Source organism: Stegostoma tigrinum, chromosome 3 (assembly GCF_030684315.1).
Source record: "Stegostoma tigrinum isolate sSteTig4 chromosome 3, sSteTig4.hap1, whole genome shotgun sequence".
NCBI lineage: Eukaryota > Metazoa > Chordata > Chondrichthyes > Orectolobiformes > Stegostomatidae > Stegostoma > Stegostoma tigrinum.
In genome coordinates, this window is record NC_081356.1 from 112376732 (window position 1) to 112389440 (window position 12709).

The following is a 12709-nucleotide window of genomic DNA, read 5'->3' on the forward strand; positions in this document are numbered from 1 at the left end:
GAGAAAAAAACTGTCTAAGCAGCATGAAGTTTCATTGAAAACCCAACTATGGAAGATGCTCAACTGATATCCCCCAGTTTCTCGGCAGCTTTTCATCTCGACCCCAGCCGGAGTGCCCCACCGTTGACTGCTCGCTCCTTCTGTTTGCCAGTCGCTGTGGAAACCCTGCGGAGAGTTGTGTGGTGGGTGGCTGGGGCAAGAGTCAGAAAGGATTTTAACTTGAAACCAAATAAGGGCACACGCCTGGGTGCTGAAGGTTGATGTCAGCGCTGGGGATTGAGTGCCAGCAAGGGAGGGAAGCGCTCAGGCGTTGCTCAGAGCTCCTTCCCGTTGTCCCTCTCCACCGTGCTCCCGGGGGCGGGGGAAACGGTCCCGGGAGCGAATGGGCGGAGAGCCGGGCGGGCCGGGCCGGCGAGACAAGTTTATTTAAAGGAGCTTCTGGCAAAACAGCGTGAGCAGACAGGGAAGGCAAAGGGTCTACACCTCTCTTTAGGAGGAGAGGAGAACATTTTTTTAAAAAAGCTGTAATCTATTTGAGTTGATTGGTAACTAACGCGGATAATAATAAAGGACGAGATGCCACAAAACGTGGTTTTGGCAGGACCAGGTCCGTGGGGCTTTAGACTGACCGGTGGGGCGGATTTTAACCAGGCTCTGACTGTCTCCCGGGTGAGTTACATTTCTGTGCGTGCTCTACACTTGCGGGCTCCCAAAGTTGACTGCATTTGCAGTGCTGTATAGCCGGGGGCGGGCTGCTGTGCCTTATTTTACAATTTCTGCACGGCTATGGTTCCCAACAGTGCCGTGTCTCCATGGTGCAAGATCCGAGCTGAGACCTTGTCACAAGCTGATCTCCCCCCCCCCCCCCTCCCAGCCAGCCCCGCAGGAGCCATCAGTGACGAGGTGGAATAAGCGAGAGTCCAGTAATGTGCCTTCGCCTCTCTTGCTGCACAGTTCCTCGGATACAGTAGAAGCGAAGTTTATTTTAAACGTCAAGGTGTTTCTGTTTTTCAAAACAGTGAATGCTAACGGAGAAACACCTCACTCAGCACCTGATATGGTGTTGCTGAATTTCCTGGGAATCGCCAACGTTGCTTGACATCCCTTACAAGCACAAATGCTGCGGATGGTGGAAATCTGACATAGAGTGCTGTAAATACTCTGCAAAGCACCCGGGAGAGGAAAGGGTTACCACTGCAGCCCTTCTCCAGTTCGGAAGCGTTACTTTCCCGTGTTCCTCTCCACAGTTGCAACTTGATCTGTGGAGCCTTTACAGCATTGAACCTTTACCTTTATCATTAATGCCAGCATTAACCATTTTCATTGTTTATGCCTGACTTGGCGATTTGAGAGAAATTGAATGAATATAGCAGCAGTTTCCCCTAAACATACACCTTTCACTTATGAGGGCTGTTTGTTAGGCATTCACCATTTTTCTGGTGATCGGGAGTAATCTGATGGCACAGGAATTGGCAGGATTAGATTGACCTACCTCTGGGGGTTAAGACATACCTGGACATTGATGCTATAAAACAAAATTCTGAATAAACAGCTGATCTGGCAGCATCTGTGGGGACGCGGGCAGAATTCTGAGTCCGATTCTGCTTCACACTCAAAAGTTCATTCCGCTTCTCTGTCCACGGATGCTGCCAGACCCGCTGAGTTTCTCCAGCATCCGCAGTTCTTTCAGGTCTGCACAATTTTGGAGTAGATGCCAGTGTTGTAGCTGCTCTGGGACAGTCAGCGAAGCTGCAGAGTTTGGATCCAGCTACTCCTTGGATATCAGGTGAACGGAATGGGCTGAAGAACTCTGTTGATTTAGGGGTGGAGCTTCAGGACGAGAACAAAGTGAAACTTCCACGAGACTTTCTAGTGGAATCAATTGAAAATGCTTCAACTTTTCCCTTAGCTTTGACCTGTTCGACTTTACCATCATTAGTGGAGCAATTCATACAGTCTTTTGCACCTCACACACACGCACACACAGACACAAGTTTCTGTGCTCCTGAGATGCTGCTTGGCCTGCTGTGTTCATCCAGCTCCACACTTCCGTTATCTCCGATTCTCCAGCATCTGCAGTTCCCATTATCTCTGTCTACTAGTGTTCCCGACTAGACTTAGCAGAATTGATCTGTTTGGTTGTGGGATCACTTACCACTATGCTGCTTCTGCTGTCTAGCATGCATGTAGTCCTGCATTGGACCTTCATGAAGCTAACAACTCATTCTTTTAGGTGCTGTTCCTGGTGTGCCCTGTGCCTTCCTCATTGAATCTGTTTTGGCTGCCTGGCTTGATGCTAGTAGTAGTATGGGAGATCTGCTGAGCTACAGATTGTGATTATTATGCCTGTTCCATTCTCAGTAGCTCACAAATGTCCAATTTTCAACTACTAGATCTGTTCTGGATCTATTGTATGTCACACAGTGGTGGTGCCACAATGAAATGGATGTCACCCAGTGTACCAAGGCAGATAGTGGTCTCCGCAAGGACTGTAGACTCCGGCCATGAAGTCTGTTTCTACCTTAATATGTGACCAACCCATCAGTGTCTAGTCCACACCCACAACATACAATTTTCCCAGGATTACAGCTCCCTCCCACTTTTGATGACATGGTCCAGATTCCACCCAAACAGCCAAAAAAAAGGAAAGATGGTAGCGGTTATTGAAGTCCACTTATTTCAGCCCCAGGACATCACTATAGGAGTACCTCAGGGCACCAGGCCTGATTATCTTCAGTGGCTTCTTCAAAGACCTTCCTAAGGCTTAAGTAGAGAAGTTTGCTGATGACTGCACAATGTCTAGTGCCATTTGCTGCTCATCAGATACTAGAGCCATCCCAGCTTTTATGCAGTGAGACCTGAACAACATGCAGCTCATTACATTTGTGCTACACAGGTGCCAACCTTCTTTTCCAAGAAAGAATCTCTCCTTGGTAAGCAAGTAGTCAAATTACCTGAGGTGGGCACAAATGTGAATTTGTGATCACAATCAGATCAACCACAATCTTTTTAAATGGTGGGGGTCTGAATTGCCTACTTCTGTGTCTCGTCTATCTGTTATCATCACTGAATATGCCACTGTCAATATCCTGGGAATCACTGCTGATCAGGAACTGAACTGGAGCAGCCATTTGGGTGGCTCGGAGGTTAGCTCTGCTGCCTCACAGCACTAGGGACCCATGCTCAGTTTCAGTCTTGGGTGACATTGTGTGGAGTTTGCACATTTTTCCTGTGTCTGCAGGGGTTTCCTCCCAACATCCAAAGATGTGTAGATTAGGCAGATTTGTTGTGTTAAATTGCCCATAGTGTCCCAGGATGTGCAGATTAGGTAGGTAGTCATGGTAAAAATGGGGTGGACCTGCTGGGATGCTCTTCATAGGGTCAGTGCAGAATCAATGGGCTGAATGGCCTCTCTCTGCACTGCATGATTCTATGTAACTTGTTTCCATCAGTTGCCTTCATAGAAACTTTCAAGGCAATCTTTTGTAATAATAGTCAGACAATGGAACAAAAATGTATAGTTTTATTTGGCATAATACCATATTGCAGTTGGTTTTCCTTCATTTGTGAAGGTTGTCATTGTTATGTCTTGGATGAAAAGAATGTGCTGGTAATAAGCTCCAGTACTCCATACATCATACCAAAAATGTAAATGTTTTAAAGAATCATCAAGATAGTCAATTTCTCACTCTTTGGTGCTGCTATCCAGAATAGGAGAAATGATCACTTTTTGTTTTGTAATGAAGCCAAACATAATTCATTCATTATAAGCAAGATGTATTCTTTAAACAAGTGACAAAAATGATTAACAATGAAAGTAGTATTCCGAATGAAACTGTGTCTCCTTCATCACAAACATACACGGACAAGTCAGGACTATCGAGCTTTGTAAGATGGTATGAGTTTGAAAAAACTCAGCAAAAAAGAACAACACCCTTGTGGGGCAAGTGTACGAATTCAGAGACAGAAGGGGTTCAGTTGCCACAGCTCCTTTGATTCCCTTCTGACAGACCAAACTGCTAGCAGTCTCAGAAGGATGCAAGACAGGCTTTTAGATTGGAAACTATTAGGAAGTCTAATTTTTGAAACTTCATCAGATTTCACAAATTACTTCATTGAGAACTTGTTCAGATAGTTTTACCTTGCCTCTTCCTGGTTGAGAGAGATAGCAATCTCTGCTTTCCCTGCAAGTTACTCCAACCGCCCAAATCTAGGCCCAAGAAAACCCACAAACTTCAGACACTGCTGCTCAACAATGAACAGCACACAAACAAGTTGAGTTGTGCAACAATTAAGGGCTGGAAAATATGCTTCTTATCTCTCTTCAGGGCTTTTCTGGGCTCTTTTCCCCAAATTGCTTGCTTTTAGAGTAAACAGCAGATAATCTAAGTACTCTTTGACCTTTTGACTTTGCATTTTGAAGAAATCAAATGATAAAAGCTCGTCAAACCAGAAATGTTTAAACAGTTCTGTTTTCTAGTTTCTCCTAGTGCATAACTATGTATATACTCCTAACACTTCCATTTTTGCGTGTGAAGTTTTTCGTTCTGAATTCTAATGTTGTTCTGGAACCTGACTACAGATGTAGAACACTCTCCACAGTGCAGTAAAAGTGATTTGTCTGATTTTGTCAGGACTGAAAATGTTAATAGGGAGAAAATTTGGTCCTCATGGCTGTTCCTTATGTCTGGATGAAGAGCTGGTTGTCAACGGTGAAGACATTAGGGTTGAGGATGAAGCGGATGAGTTTTAGGGTGGCATCTGGAAATTGGCAGTTTGTGGTATTGAGTACTAAGGCTCTTGCGGCAGTGCTGTCATTGGGGGGGGGGGGGGTGCTGGTTGCTGGTGTAGAGTGGCAAAACACCCATTGTAGCAAGGACTGCTTCTGGCTCAACTGGTCTGTGGGTGCTCAGTTTCTGTAATAAATCTGTAGTGTTGTGACAGAAGCTGGTGGTTCCTTGCATGATGGGTTTCAAAATGCCTCAACATAGCTGGAGAGGTTCTCACACAGGGTCCCATTGCCCGATACAATGGGATGTCCAGGTGTGCTGGCTTTGTGTTTCTTTGGAAGGCAGTAGAAGTTCCCTACGTGGGAAGTGTGCTGGATGAGAGTGTGTAGGGTACTCTGAAAGACTGGATCAAAAGTCTTCACCAGTCTGCTCAGTTGATGTGTGTGTTCCTTGGCCAAATTGGCAGGTAGCTGTCTGTGGTGTTCTTTGTTGTCCAGTTGTCGGTATACTTCCTTGCAGTAGTCCGTTCTATTCTATATGACAATGGTTCTTCTTTTGTCTGCTTTTGTTGTGATTGGTCTTGAGAACATGGATTTAACAGCATCTTAGATTTGTTTAGTACATCCTCATCAGCGCTGTGACCCTTTGATCTTTTACTTATAAATTCTGTGTCTGGTACCACCTCTCTCACTAATACCCGAAGAAGGAGTGAGGCACCGAAAGCTTGTGTTTTCAAATAAACCTGTTGGACTATAACCTGGTGTCGAGTGATTTCTGACATTGTCCACTCCAGCCCAAAACTGGCACCTGCAATTCATGGCTTTAACTCAGTGAGAGTGCCCAAGTTTAAGTTTTGGATACATAACTGCCATCAGGATTTTATCATCAATCCAATGTACAACGTACGTGCTACATCTGAGCAGGGCACTGATGATGAGTTCTTTGAGGGCAGAGATCTGATTACTATGTCAACTTCCACAACATGCTGCCTAAGTTATCATGTTTGGACCAGTCTTGAAGCTTGTCTATGGCTACTCCATTTAAGGTTGATGGGAAGTTAAGCATACCTATACATGTTCAGTCCAGCAGTCTTTGCTGACTGTCCTGTATGTCCATCAATGCTGAGAACAGGTCAGTAGTCACATGTGCATGGAATATACACTGTTTTCAGAGCTTTATAGAGGTTCCTTAAGTTGTGCTGATCAGCATTGACTTAAAGCTCTCTGGTTTGAGAAGTCTGTTTGTGGAGTCCACTTTGTACCTTCTGTCCTTCTGTGGCAAGTTACTTTTTGCTTTGCTGGGGTGATTTTCGTAGCAGTTGGGTGTTTCCCTGCCGTGTTGTATTCACTGTATTTTTCTCCTGCGGCAGTTCTTTAGCTTGATCAGTGGTTCAATTGAAACAATCTCTGTGGGTGTATTTTCCTGCGTTCTTGGGGCATTATTTACAGCTTCCAGAACTGTTAATTTGAAGGTGGGCATCTTCAACAACATCATGGATAATATAAAGGCATCAAAGGCATAATATAAATGTAAATAATTGCCCTGTATAGATAGTAGGGTTCTGAGGAAGGGTCACCAGATTCAAAATGTTAACTCTGATTCTTTTCTTCACAGATGCTGAGCTTTACCAGCAATTTCTGTTGTTGATGTTGAAGTTTCAGGTTATCATGCAGTAATCACAAAAACTTAAAAAGACTGTACGAATATATCATCTTTGAAGATTTTACTTTTCCAAGGAAGCAATGTGTTTAATTTCCTGACTGGCAGTTGACAGCTCTTAGATGGTTGTAAAAGATTCTATAATGCAATTTCAAAGAAGAGCAGGGAAGCTTTCCCTGTGTTCTCACCAATAATTATTACTTAGTCTGCATCAACGAAAAAAATACCATTGACTATGATATGTTTGGAATCTCCTGACATTTTGAAAGGCATAATATAAATGTAAATAATTGCCCAATATAGATAGTCGGGTTCTGAGGAAGGGTCACCAGACCCAAAATGTTAACTCTGATTTTTTTCTTCACAGATGCTGAGCTTTACCAACAATTTCTGTTGTGTTGTGTGCGTGTGTGTAAATAATTCCTCTGCTTGGTTTAACATTTCACCTGCTTAGGATAAATGTAATTCATTTGTAATATTCTCCCTTTAATTTCCTTGCCATTCTCATACGCCTCACATTTCTCACCTCACACTGCCTAATGTGATGGGGTTGTTGCCTGTTGTAGGTTATGCAAAAGGACTGATTTAATGAATCAATTTTGATGATGTCCATTAGCCTGATATACTTTGATAACCATTTATATGAGCTTTCAATTCATAACACGTGTTTCAAATAGTAACTTGAAAATGTATCTCCATGTCTGACCACATAATTATAGCACACATTAATCAGTGTTTCTGTCACTTCTACAAATAGCTGTGGCTCTTGGATGTTATTCAGCAATCACTGAAGAGTCAGGCTGATGATAAAGTCTGTGGGCAATACTCATGTCTATTTGTTCTCAGGATGAGACACCCAATGTTCTGATGCAACAGGGTAGCTTTTTAGGTCACTTCAGAATGAACCACTTTGGGTGTCACATGGAACAGGTTGGGAAAAGACAGCATGTTTCTTCACCAAACAACATTTTATTTGATATGTTCACATACAGACTTTTTTTCCTGATTTGAAAGGACAGTTGGAAGCATAAGAAGGTTGATCGTCCACCTATTTGAAACTTGACACAAACATTAATTCCACAATGTGTTTGAAGTGGGACTTACACCCAGAGCTTCAGATTCACAAGCAATAGCACACACACTGATCATCTCCAAAATGACATTCAGTAAACTAGTTACAAATTTGACCGCAGACAGCTCTGACAGCTTTCTGGTCACTTCTTGCAGCAATATCAGCATTTTTTCAGATCTTTTATACATAATAACTCATTTAATTGCGATAGTGGGATTTTGAAATTATCACAGAATCAGAATCTCTGAATTATTATGGTGCAGTAGGAGGCTATTCAGTCCATTGAAACTAGACCAGCTCTTCAGCTCAGCAAAATTACCTCATGCCAATTACCTGGCTTTCCCCATATCCTTGCACACTATTGCTATTCAAATAGCTATCTAATGCCCATTAAAGTAGCTCAATTGAACCTACCTCCTCCACATTTCTAGGACATGCATTCCATACTCACTGTGTGAAAAAGGTTGTTTTCACATAACTTTTGCTTCTTTTGCGTATCACTTTAAATCTATGCTCTCTCATTCTTGTACTTTTCTGAATGTGAACACCTTCTTCATATTTGCTCTATCCAGCCAATTCGCAATTTCGAAAACTTCTTTCAGATCTTCTCTCCAAGGAGAACAATGCTAACTTCTTCAAACTAACTGAAGTTTCTCGTTCCTGGAACCATTCTTGTATATCACTTCTGCACTTCCTCCAACACCTCCACATCTTTCCTGTAATGTGGTGCCCACAACTGCGCACAATGCTCCAGGTGAGATCCAACAAGTGCCTTGTGTGAGTTCAACATCACCTCCCTGCTTTTGGACTCTTTGTCTTAATAACTGAAGTTGAGAACACTATGTACTTTATTAAATGCACTCTGCAGGTTTTCTGCCACCTTCAATGATCTGTGCATATATACACCCAGGTCCCTCTGCTCCTGCACCCTGTTTAGAATTGTACCTGCTATTTCATCTTGTCTTTCAATGTCCTTCTGAACAAAGTGCACTGCAAACTGTCCTCCATCCTGAAAAGTATCAATTTACCACTATTCTCTGTTTTGTATTATTCAGCCAATTTTGTAAGTACATAGCTACTGTCCCTTTTATAACATGACCTATAATTTTCCTGACAGGTCTATTGTGTGGCACTTTAATAACTGCCTTTCGGAAATCTATTTATATCACAACAACGGCATCACCCTCTTTGACCCTTTCTGTTACTGCTTCACAAAATTCCAACGAGATAATTGAATGCAATTTCCTCTTTGAAAATCCATGCTGACTTTTCCTAATCAATGCACCTTTTCCCACGTGACTCCTATTTTTGTATTGAATAAGTGTTTCTAGTAGTTTCCCCACCAGTGACTAATTTGCCATTGTTGGGATTATCCTTACAACTTTTCTTGAACAAGGCCATAATGTTTTCAATTCACCAGTTTTTTTGGCACTTCCTCTGAGTCCAGGGAAAATTGTTAGGTTTTTGTCTGTGCCCCTACAATTTCTGTCCTCATTACCATCAAAATCCCTGCATGTATCTCATCCAATCCCAGCCCTTTGTCAACCTTAAGTGCAAAATTTTCTGAATTATTAATCCAAGCTTTTGAAATATTCATCACGAAACATAACCACTATACCACCAGACCCCTTGGTCACTCAACATGGAAGCAAAGAAGTTTCATGGTCTATGACTTGTTCAGCCCAGCTTACTCATTATTGTACCTCATGTAGTCATCAGATTTTAGAAAAATGAGAGGTAACCTTAATAAACATACAAGTTTCTTGGGGGACTTGATAGGCTAGAAGCTGAAACGTTGTTTCTCTTTGTGGGAGAGTTTAGGACCAGAGGGCATAATCTCAGAATAAGCGTTTTCCCATTTAAGACAGAGATAAAGAGAAATTTCTTCTCTGAGGGTGGTGAATCTATGGAATTCTTTACTGCAGAGGGCCGTCATGGCTGAGATAGACTTTTAGTCACAAAGGGGTCAGGGGTTATGGGGAAAAGGCAGAAAAGTGGAGTTGAGGACTTTCAGACCCAGTATTGAATAGCTACAGACTTGATGGGCTGAATACTCTGCATCTGCTCTCAGATTTTATGATCTTAAGGACCCTGTCTCCACTGCTTTCTAATGTTTCAATCCCAATTCAAATGAATGGGGATACTCCAACTGAGGATATATAAATTGTGTTCCAAGGATGGTGAAGGGATCAGTGGTTGTACTTGATGTCAATAATTTAAAATAAATGGTGCTTCAAAGAATAGCCAGAAAAAGCTTTCTGACTGAGGCTTGTATTGCTGAATAATCAAGCTCTTATGACCATATCAGTGGCCTGACACCAGTGTGCCAGATATGCCCCAATTCTGTGTCCATGTTTTGCAGCTGCATCAGCTACCTGGGATTCCTTCATAGTTGATTCTAATCTCTCTGCGAGATTGAGTAGGCTGAATCACACAGCCTCTTGGGGGCAGTAAGCAAAGCCCACATCAGAGCAGAATTGACACTGCTTGTCGTGTGTTTGCCTCCATCTTGGATATGCAGTTCTCCACAGTGAACTGCAGTGGAGCTGTTGATCATCAAGATGGGAGGTCACATGGAATCAAGGAGTTCCCAGTCTGGCATTCTTGACAGGAAATTAAAACTGCTGTAACCTTGTTTCACTACCCTCCTTAGAGACAAGTACCCAAATATTTTGCCATCCATTTCCTCCATTGACTTTTGGATCTATAAAAGTTATCTCCGACCCCACCACCCAAGACATTTTTCCATCCCCTCCCCTGTCTGCTTTCCGGAGAGACCACTCTCTCCGTGACTCCCTTGTTCGCTCCACACTGCCCTCCAACCCCACCACACCCGGCACCTTCCCCTGCAACCGCAGGAAATGCTACACTTGTCCCCACACCTCCTCCCTCACCCCCATCCCAGGCCCCAAGATGACATTCCACATTAAGCAGAGATTCACCTGCACATCTGCCAATGTGGTATACTGCATCCACTGTACCCGGTGCGGCTTCCTCTACATTGGGGAAACCAAGCGGAGGCTTGGGGACCGCTTTGCAGAACACCTCCGCTCAGTTCGCAACAAACAACTGCACCTCCCAGTCGCAAACCATTTCCACTCCCCCTCCCATTCTCTTGATGACATGTCCATCATGGGCCTCCTGCACTGCCACAATGATGCCACCCGAAGGTTGCAGGAACAGCAACTCATATTCCGCCTGGGAACCCTGCAGCCATATGGTATCAATGTGGACTTCACCAGTTTCAAAATCTCCCCTTCCCCTACTGCATCCCTAAACCAGCCCAGTGCATCCCCTCCCCCCACTGCACCACACAACCAGCCCAGCTCTTCCCCCCCACCCACTGCATCCCAAAACCAGTCCAACCTGTCTCTGCCTCCCTAACCGGTTCTTCCTCTCACCCATCCCTTCCTCCCACCCCAAGCCGCACCCCCAGCTACCTACTAACCTCATCCCACCTCCTTGACCTGTCCGTCTTCCCTGGACTGACCTATCCCCTCCCTACCTCCCCACCTACACCCTCTCCACCTATCTTCTTTACTCTCCATCTTCGGTCCGCCTCCCCCTCTCTCCCTATTTATTCCAGTTCCCTCCCCCCATCCCCCTCTCTGATGAAGGGTCTAGGCCCGAAACGTCAGCTTTTGTGCTCCTGAGATGCTGCTTGGCCTGCTGTGTTCATCCAGCCTCACATTTTATTATCTCCAATTGTTGTTTTAACAGAAAAACAAATGCTGTATCCTTTATGTCAGTTTCCGTTCATTCTCATAGAATCACAGAATTGTTCCAGTGCAGAATGGGACCATTAGGCCCATACTGTCTGCACAGCTGTCTATGCTATGTTCACTTGGTGCCAATTGCCTGCCTTTTGCCCGTAACATGTTGTTTCTGTTTAAATAATCATCCAGTGCCTCTGACCCCACTACACCTCCAGGAAGTTCATTCCATAACTTAATTACTTGCAACGGGAAAAAGTTGTTTGTCACTGGCTTTCTTTGCAAAACACTTTGTGTGGAATCCTCCCAGCCCTTGAACAATGTTGGTAGAATTTTGCGAGATGGCCAATGAGTAGCTTCCCGTCATCAAGAGTAAAAAAAAATCGCATTTTCGAAATAAGTGTTGAGCAGCAAGACGAGATTCTCACCAATGAGTAGTGAGATGCCTATTGCTTCCTCATTACTATGTCAATTCACCGCATTGATACGCCATTTCCCATTCTCCTACTCTCCAGATAGAAACTAGTCAGTGACAATTCCAAATGTGAAAGTCCAGACCTCCATCCCTCCATCAGCCACCAACATCTCAGGCACACCCCAAGAGTAATAAGTAATTAAAGGCAAAAATCCATGAAACAATGTGCCTTTCTGAAACTTTTTCCTGTAGTCCTTTCAGATATTTTTAAGCCCTATATTTTAAACCTCAACTACAATCTCAGGGAGAGACATTTCAGATGCACATGTCCAATAGGGGAAAATCCAAACAGTTCTAAAAGTCGATAGGACAAAGGAATGCATGAGAGATAATGGGAACTGCAGATGCTGGAGAATCCAAGATAATAAAGTGTGAAGCTGGATGAACACAGCAGGCCAAGCAGCATCTCAGGAGCACAAAAGCTGACGTTTTGGGCCTAGAAGGGTCTAGGCCCAAGACGCCAGCTTTTGTGCTCCTAGGATGCTGCTTGGCCTGCTGTGTTCATCCAGCTTCACACTTTATGGAATGCATGGTCTTTTTTTAAGATCTCCTTTACTTGGTGGTGGGAGGGTGGAACAATACACAATATGGGGTATAGCTTAGCCTTGTGCCATTGAATAACACCATTGAACTCAAAGGAAATGATGTTGTTGCAAACTGGAAATTCACAGGACATGACCACAATCCACCATGGATACACACGACATTAAAAAATAGGTAAACTTGGCAGTGAAAGGAAGTTTGTGGAGGTCTGACATCCATGCTGAAAATGCATCTTTCAGCACTCACTTTGAACCAAGAAGAATAGGACTGCTTCCCCTTCAGGGAAACCACTTTCAGCTTTCCCAAAACCAATTGCCTTTCACACTGTCCCTGTAAAAATGACCATTTCTCTAATAAGATTGTGTTATTATCTTGTTTAACAACTTGCTAATTGAATCCAGAAAAGGATGGTGTGCAAGTTGTGGAATGCAATTTTGGCTCATCCACTATTGAGAAGCTGCTCCTATTTTCCATTGAAAGAGGAAATTTCACCACCTCTGTTGATGCCTTGGAAACC

General features: G+C 43.6%; 1 protein-coding gene across 2 annotated transcripts in view; it reads left to right on the forward strand.

Moving 5' to 3' along the window:
* The first annotated feature begins 340 nt into the window (after positions 1-340).
* Positions 341-12709, forward strand: part of LOC125451331 (PDZ and LIM domain protein 3-like) — a 91302-nt gene continuing 78933 nt past the window's right edge. Inside the window, exon 1 of one of the 2 annotated variants that reach the window (XM_048528337.2) lies at positions 341-669. In XM_048528337.2, the coding sequence (XP_048384294.1) occupies positions 577-669 (93 nt within the window). In that variant the 5' untranslated portion in view covers positions 341-576. The remainder of the gene's footprint in view (positions 670-12709) is intronic. The other variant, XM_048528336.2, reaches the window with a different exon arrangement.